The 7,844-nt window shown below is 42.5% G+C and overlaps 1 protein-coding gene across 7 annotated transcripts; it reads left to right on the top strand.

The window, feature by feature from the left end:
- Positions 1-864: 864 nt before the first annotated feature.
- Positions 865-6,759, top strand: fezf2 (FEZ family zinc finger 2). 7 transcript variants are annotated; one of them, XM_063911645.1, is made up of 7 exons: positions 975-1,078; positions 1,972-2,063; positions 2,287-2,407; positions 2,695-3,548; positions 3,906-4,040; positions 4,141-4,273; positions 6,126-6,759. In XM_063911645.1, exons 4-7 carry the CDS (start codon positions 2,793-2,795, stop codon positions 6,374-6,376), a joined length of 1,275 nt encoding a protein of 424 aa, XP_063767715.1. In that variant the 5' UTR covers positions 975-1,078; positions 1,972-2,063; positions 2,287-2,407; positions 2,695-2,792; the 3' UTR covers positions 6,377-6,759. The 7 variants fall into 7 exon arrangements, with proteins under 7 accessions (XP_063767714.1, XP_063767710.1, XP_063767715.1 ...); XM_063911644.1 differs by lacking the exon at positions 1,972-2,063 and having other exon boundaries at positions 865-1,078; XM_063911642.1 differs by having other exon boundaries at positions 2,287-3,548.
- The last annotated feature ends 1,085 nt before the right edge of the window (positions 6,760-7,844 follow it).

The raw sequence follows: 7,844 nt of genomic DNA, 5'->3' as shown, positions 1-7,844 counted from the left end.
ATGGAGATTTGGACAAATGCAGGCCATCCTGGTCGATGAATCCTCTGTGTGGGTGGATTTATTCTGATCAGGCCTCCTGTCAAACACAGGGCTCACACATTAACACAGAATATTTATTTTTTAATTTAAATGTAAAGAACAGATGGATGTTGATGCTTTGCAACACTTTCCCAGAAGGTCCATTAGAGAGAAGGGTATTCCTGATGAATAAAGGGCTATCTAACATTGTGTCCTGCTGGAGCAGGGTAAACAGCGGCCTGAGAGGTCTTTCCCAACCTGGCAACCCAACAGTAATTCTTCCTAAGGGCTCATGACTGGTCTTTAAAACACAGGTACATGCTTTAATACCCACTAATATCCCGTCAGTTATCCCTTACTGTGAATCAATTATATACATAAGATAAGATAAGTCTCTGATAAGAATATGTTTTCAATATTTCAATATGTTCTGTCCAGCTGTTTTCGAAATACTGACATACGCACGGCCTGATCTGCATTTATTATTATTAATAATAATAGTTTGAATTTATATAGCGCCTTTCTAGGTATGCAAGGCTGCTTTCCATTTTGTGAGGACAGATAGAAAACAAATAAACAAACAAAAAACTAGGGCAAATAAAATAATAGAAAAATAAAGTAAATAAAATAGAAAAACAGAAATGGCAGTTGTGGTAGAAGAACGGGGGAGTAAGATGATTAGTGGTCAGAGGCTATGGTGAAGAGGTGAGTTTTTAATAGAGATTTGAAGATGTCCAGGGAGGCAGCATTGCGGATCTCTGCAGGAAGAGCGTTCCAGAGGGTGGGGGCCGCAACACTGTCACCATCGGTTCGGAGGTGAGTGCAGGGAATAGACAGAAGGCCCGTGTCCGAGGACCGCAGACTCTGTGAAGGGATGTTGGGATGGAGGAGGTCTGATAAGTATTGTGGAGCGAGGCCATGGAGAGGACTTGTAGGTGAGGAGGAGGGTTTTGAAAGTGATCCGGGACTTGATCGGGAGCCAGTGGAGGTGGATGAGGCTGGGGGTGATGTGCTGCCATGGTCTGCCATTTAGATCTGTCTGGTGATGAAAACATCACAGGTAAATGATGTTAATACCATGAGGTTTTTGAAATGTTCAAGAGTAAAACATTGTTTAGTTTTGATATTATTGCACACTCTGAATAAATAACCTTTACAGTGGTGGAAGAAGATATATTGTACTTGAGTAAAAGTAAGAATACCAGAGTGTAGGAATACTCTACAAGTTATCAGTCTTGCCTTGCAAGTGTTATTCAAAGGTGCAGCTAGTTTTGATTTACAGGGTGGCTTGTGGATTATATCACATTAATCCCAACCTGCAAAGTAATTTAAGGTTTTAAATAAATATAGTGGAGTAAAAGCACACCATATACCTCTGAATTGTAGTGGAATAGAATGAAAAAGTAGTAAATAATTTAAATACTCAAGTAAAGTACTAGTATCTCAAAACTGTACTTAAGTGTACTTAAATAAGTAAATAAATAACTTTACACCACTGTTCAATTAAATATCTCACATCAGGACAGATATTTATTTACTTATATTGCAGGTCAACCAACCCCCCCCCCCCCCCCCAACCCCCCCCCCCCCATAACTTGGTGGGGGTCCCTCAGGTAAAATGGCCTGCAAACACATGAATGTAACGGGCCCTTGAGGCTGCTGCTGGTGTAACTCCCACACAACACTGCGGATTCCAGCAACCTTCTTGTATGCCTCTTTAGAGAAAAAGCTCTCTTTTCATTTGTCCTTTCTGTCCAAGCGAAGTCTTTTCTTTTTCCTCTCTCCCTCTTTAATCCGTCCCTCTATTTCAAGAAGAAGAAAAAAACACAAAACCAGGTTCACGCAGTGCTTTAGTGGCTAAAAGTGAAAGAGCTTGTGTTTTTTCTTTCTTTTTCCCCTCCCCGCGCTGAGTTGAGCCTTGAATCGCTCTGGAAAATTGCTTCTTTTGAATAGAGGGAAGGAGGAACAACGTTTAATAGGATCCAAAGGGAGTCTGCCCTTAAACAGGTGGAAATTGGACGTCCTCGAATTTCTACAAATAGTAAGTAAGTATATAAGCCGGTGTGGAAAAGGAGAGATCCCATCTCCGAGGATTAGCAGCTTTCTCCTGAAAGAATGTCCCCAAGTGAAAAAGAAAAGATGTCTGTGAGCAAATGAAAGCAGGAGACCACTATAATGCGTGTTTAACCATCATAACGCAATCATGATTATATGTTCTTTGCGGGAATTGTTTCATATTTATGTGGCAGGATCATTCTGTGTGTTCAGATGTGTATCTGAGGGCGGCTCCTGTCCCCGGCTGATGTCAGGAGACAGACCCGCTGGGGGGGAGAGCAGTCATGTGACAGAGAGCAGTCTGCTCCTCCACACCCATCTGACCATTAGAGAGGTAAACTGACACACCGGCTCTACTTAACACTGCGCATTCTCCGGAGCTCCGACCACAACACTTTTTGTCTCTCTCGCTCCTCTCGCTCCTCTCCCTCTTCTTCACCCTAACGAGCTCTGTTAATGTCCTGTTAATTTTGGGTGCCCTAGTTAATGAGCATTAATCCATCACCCCTGGATGCTATTGTTGCAGGGGGGATGGCCATTTGAATGCTAATGTGTTACACTGTGACAGCAAGGTGCTTATTAAACTGATGTGTCCTCCTGTCTGTTCTGCTGGGAGCTCAGCGCAGTGAAGACGCGCGGCGGAGAGCAGCAGCTCTGACTGTTCGGGACTTTCTTACCAAGTTTTTCTCTGCTGCTAACAAAACAAAAAGTACTACAACATGGCAAGTTCTGCTTCTCTGGAGACGGTGATGTCCTGCGGAAGGACCGGGCCCTCCGCGGCCCCTAAGAGCCTTGCCTTCTCCATAGACCGGATCATGTCCAAGAGCTCGGAGCCGAAGGGGAGCGCCGAGGAGCGCACAGAGGGGAAGAAGCTGTTCTGCTCCCCGATCCCCTGCATGATCCCGCTGCAGCCTTTCAGCTACGACCTGCAGGCCAAGGCGCTGATGAACTACTCGGAGCTGTGGAGGGCCAGTTTCAGGGGCACTTTTTGCGGCTCCGCGGCCGCTCAGTGCAAGGGGAATTGCGGGATGTGTGGCAAATCGGAGCCGGGCATGAAGCAGCCGCTACTGACGGGGAGCAGGGTGGTGAAACCTCAGGTCCTGCACCAGGCAGTGGCCGTGCCCAACGGCGGCTCGCTGTACTATCTCAACTACCTGGACTCTGCGTACCAGCAGTCTGAGCTGTTGGCCGGACACTGGTTCTCCAGCCCGCAGGCTCAGGCCTCTCTGTCGGCGCACCACAGACTGTTGCTGCTGGAGAACGCCAAACTGGCCGCTGTCGGGACCGACAAGCTTCCCACCCCTCAGTACCCGCACAAGGAGCACCTGCCGGGGCAGCTGGACCAGATAGTGAAGGAGAACCACGGCCTCAGCGCAGAGAAGAACGGAGTGAAGAACCTCAGCAAGCTCAGCAGCAGCGCGAGCAACGCGGCGGACGGAAAACCCAAAAACTTCACATGTGAAGTGTGTGGAAAGGTACGCAGTTTTAAAAGTGTAAAAGCAAAAATGTAAAAAGAAATGTATAAAATATTGTATAATAAAAAGGATTTAATGACACATGTATTTATTTACCTTTCTTATGTGAAATATATATATATTTTAAAGTTAATTAATAATTATCTTTATATCAAAATATAGTTATATAATTATAATATCAAAATAAAATATGCTATAATGTTTTCTATTAAAACGAACATATCTCATAAAATAAAAAGCATATTCTCTCGATAGCAGCAGATAAAAAAAACAACAGATGATTTAAATATAATTATTTTACGCAAACACATTTCTGTGTTGTGTTTCTGAATGTTCTGACTGTTTGTGTCTCTGCAGGTTTTTAACGCACATTACAACCTGACCCGACACATGCCGGTGCACACCGGGGCCCGGCCCTTCGTGTGCAAAGTGTGCGGTAAAGGCTTCCGGCAGGCCAGCACGCTGTGCAGACACAAGATCATACACACACAGGTGAGAGGCAGCAGACACACATCATGTGTTCTGGCTTAAAATGACACATTTAATGTGTATTTTCCCTAACTGTAAATTAATTGTATTTCTTCCTGTTCAGGAAAAGCCTCATAAATGTAACCAGTGCGGAAAGGCGTTTAACAGAAGCTCCACGCTCAACACGCACGTCCGGATCCACGCGGGCTACAAACCCTTCGTGTGTGAGTTCTGCGGGAAAGGTTTCCATCAGAAAGGTAAGAACACACACCGATGGAATCTTAACATGCTCTACATGAGGTCAACTATAATGATAATAATAATGATAATAATAATAATAATTATTATTATTATTATTATTATTATTATTATTATTATTATTATTATTATTATTATTATTATTATTCCAGGCTAGCTTTTCTTTTTGTTTCTCTTCTTTTATTTTAGTTCTTAGAGTTGGCCCTTAAAAATATTCAGAAACTTTGTCGGTGGTTATTGGGTGTTTGTTTTTGCTTCCTTATGTCTATTCTAGAAACGAATAAAAAATAAACTCCGGGTTTGCAATTATTTATAATAGATAAAATCTACATTTTTCAGAGTAGCTAATCGTTTGCACATTTTGAGTATCTTTCTGCTATGAAATATTTAAAATGACAACACATTCCTGCAGTGTGAACAGGTGAATTCATTTTAATGGAGAAGATTTTCAGCAGCGTTAGACAGAGCAGGAATTCCTGCTGTCTGTCTGTCCCCTTTTTTAATTTTCTTTGTCTCCAAGTGGTAAAATAAGTCCTATAAATCTGCTGTTGGGCGGCCTTTTTATGATGTATTGGTAATATTTATTCATTGTTCTTGCACAGCCGTAGGTAGGCCTATAGCTAATTTAAAATAATGTTTGTTGTGTTTAATTTGGTGTGAGGGAACAGGATTGATTGGCATGTGTTTCCTGTGAAGGAATGCTCAGAGTTGAGATTTGTCTGCTGCAGAAATAAATATTATCTGGAGTGAAAGCAGCAGCATATGCTGCAGTTCTCTGTGAGGGTAATGAAAGGGGAAATAATTGCAGGCCCAGCAATGAGCCTGATGCGATCAGTGGAAATATGACATGTCACTTTACACGGACTAATTCTCTGTTCAAGAAGCAGCATTTGCTCTGGGTCAGCTGCCAGACCCCGCACAGTGGAGTCGGGCTTTTTACTGCAGTTGTCGCTGCGCTTGATTTTGACAAAGTTTGACAACTTCTTGACTTCAACATACAAACCAGTAATTAATGAAGGCTGTGCAGTGCAGAGGGACAGAGAGACTCTAACTCCAGCATGCTCTGATGACCTTGGCGGGGAAAAGAATAGAGAGAAGAGGCCTCCTCATCCTCACTTTCTTATTGGATTCAAATTATGCTAAACAGCAGTCTCACTTTCCCCTGCTGCTTCTCTTAAACTGCTTTAAAATGATCTCTCTGTCCTAATTATTTCAGAAATCTGTCAGTGGTGGAGATCCTTTACATTTTGAGCAGCTTTATTACTTTTTCTGAATCAAGAAACAATTACTGCCTGATTTTAGAAGAAAAGCAAGGACCCTGCAAGTCCTGTTGGAATTATCTGTAAATATTCCAGATGCTTTCCAGGAAAACAAAGCTGGCTTCTTATGATGCATATTGTTCTTATATCTCTAATGTTTCTCAAAGATGAAACGGTTAGTTATTGTCCTCTCTTTTTTTTATCCCATGCTGTTCTGAAGATGCTGATGCAATATTTTGCAGAGATGTGTTTACATTTGGTAAACTAACATATGGGTCTGGGCACACAGAACATTTAAATGTTATGGAATGTGGAATTTTCACTCGCAGTTTGATGGGATGTTATACAGACTAACCATAAAAATACCATACAGCTGCTTCTAAGTTCTTTAATCAATCAGAGATTTTCTCCTTATTTGCTAAACATATATTTGTTTAACTGCTGGTCATAAAACTGTGAGAATATAACTACAGTAACAGTCTTACACAATCAGTAGTGAAAATCATAGTTATAAGCAATGACCTGCAGCTGTTGTTGAGTTCACACTTTCTTCTTGTTGTGATTCTCATGTTCATTATTCTTTATTTCCCAGGAAACTACAAGAACCACAAGCTGACCCACAGTGGAGAGAAGCAGTACAAGTGCTCCATCTGCAACAAGGCCTTCCACCAGGTCTACAACCTGACCTTCCACATGCACACGCACAATGACAAGAAGCCCTTCACCTGCAATACCTGTGGGAAAGGCTTCTGTCGCAACTTCGACCTGAAGAAGCACATCAGGAAGCTGCACGACGGCGTGTTCTCCGCCGCCTCAGAGGCCTCCAGAGAGCTGCAGAGCTGAGGCCTGCTGTGAAGCCCCTAAACTCATTTCAATATCCACCTGTTAGGCCTCACACAGACTGCTTCATATCCTGCATTTGTGGCCATGCTGAACAGTCCAGAGAGAAGGTGGGGTAGTCCAATAAAATTGGATATATCACCCTTTAAAAGAACTTTGCTAATCTTGCAGGATTGTGGACCCTGCAGAGTGTTTCCACAGTGACCTGCAGGAACACAGAACAGCTCGACTTAACCCTGGCTCCACTGCAGGAATGTTCTTCCTGCCAGTTACAAGCATGGGAGAAACCCTCCGTCTCTATGATGGAACTGTAAATAATAGGTTATGGAAATAAACAAATGTTATTTAAAATGTGAATCATTTCCATGTGGTGTATTTCACAGAAAAATGTGAATGTGAATAAATAAGTTATAACTTATAATGAAAACTGAATGTTTGAGAGATGTTATTTCTATATTTTTGAAAGCGTTTCTAAATAAAAAGATGAACTTTTATTGTCTAGGTTCAGAAACATTTTTAAGGGGGAAGGGGGGTTTGCATTAAGCTGACTGCAAGACATGGACAAATTGAACACGTTTTCAGTATAATAACAGAACATACAGCAACAGTTCAACATCAAACTTTTGTGAAATTCTTCTTTAGTTTTGTTAAAAAAAAAAAAAATTCTTCAACGAAATGTTGTCAGTAACAGCATAAATTGATGCTTTCAAGAGACGTACAATACATGTATTGAAGCATGCAGGAAGCCTATATTCAGAACATGTGCTGCATTAAGGACATAACAAATGTGTATTTTTCTTTCTGTTTTTATGGACTAAAGTGAGGATGAGTCTTCGATGGGAGACGTGTAGTTTCTGGAGTTCCCTGCTCAACCCCCTGTGAAACCAGAAACGAAACAGTCGCCATTAATCTAAATATTATCCCCTTATTAAAAAATAAATCAGATATGTGTAGAGGCATCTGTCAGCTAAACTTTATGGCTGTTTTATTATGAAGTGTTGTTGCAAAGCCACATATAGACTCAGTCTGGCTCTATATGCTCTGCAGCCACTTTGCCTCACCATTTATTGACAGACACGATCTTAATAATGGAGCATTTACACTTGACTCGGGCGTAATGGCGCAAATGATCAGAGATAACATGGGCCCTTGAAAGCGAATTACATTAACCAGCTAAACGGCTGGGGAGACTTGATTGGGGAGGGGGGAGGGGGGTACTGTCGCATCCGGAGCCGCTCATCAGAACAGGAGATAATGGAGCACTCAGGCCGCAGCTCCTCATCTGGGCCTCCGCGTTAATAAGCCACAAGTTATTCTCCTCACGGCTCCTGGAACAATATTATCCCTGCACACATTCTGCACAGAGGCAGCTCCGTGCTCCCACATGGCGCTCTTTCTATTAACAGCCAATTAGCGCCGAGCCAGGCCGGGCCGGGCCTGCTGGGCTGCGGCTTAGAGGAGGCTGGAACCT

The sequence above is a fragment of the Eleginops maclovinus genome, chromosome 20, assembly GCF_036324505.1.
Source record: "Eleginops maclovinus isolate JMC-PN-2008 ecotype Puerto Natales chromosome 20, JC_Emac_rtc_rv5, whole genome shotgun sequence".
Lineage (NCBI taxonomy): Eukaryota > Metazoa > Chordata > Actinopteri > Perciformes > Eleginopidae > Eleginops > Eleginops maclovinus.
This window is presented reverse-complemented; position numbering and strand designations above follow the sequence as displayed.

Bases quoted from the DNA above. Each gene is read 5' to 3' on its own strand.
- fezf2 (XM_063911644.1), top strand. From the start codon at position 2,793: ATGGCAAGTTCTGCTTCTCTGGAGACGGTGATGTCCTGCGGAAGGACC. The intron at 4,041-4,140 runs GTGAGAGGCAGC...CTTCCTGTTCAG, and splicing joins ACAAGATCATACACACACAG to GAAAAGCCTCATAAATGTAA. The intron at 4,274-6,125 runs GTAAGAACACAC...TTTATTTCCCAG, and splicing joins GAAAGGTTTCCATCAGAAAG to GAAACTACAAGAACCACAAG.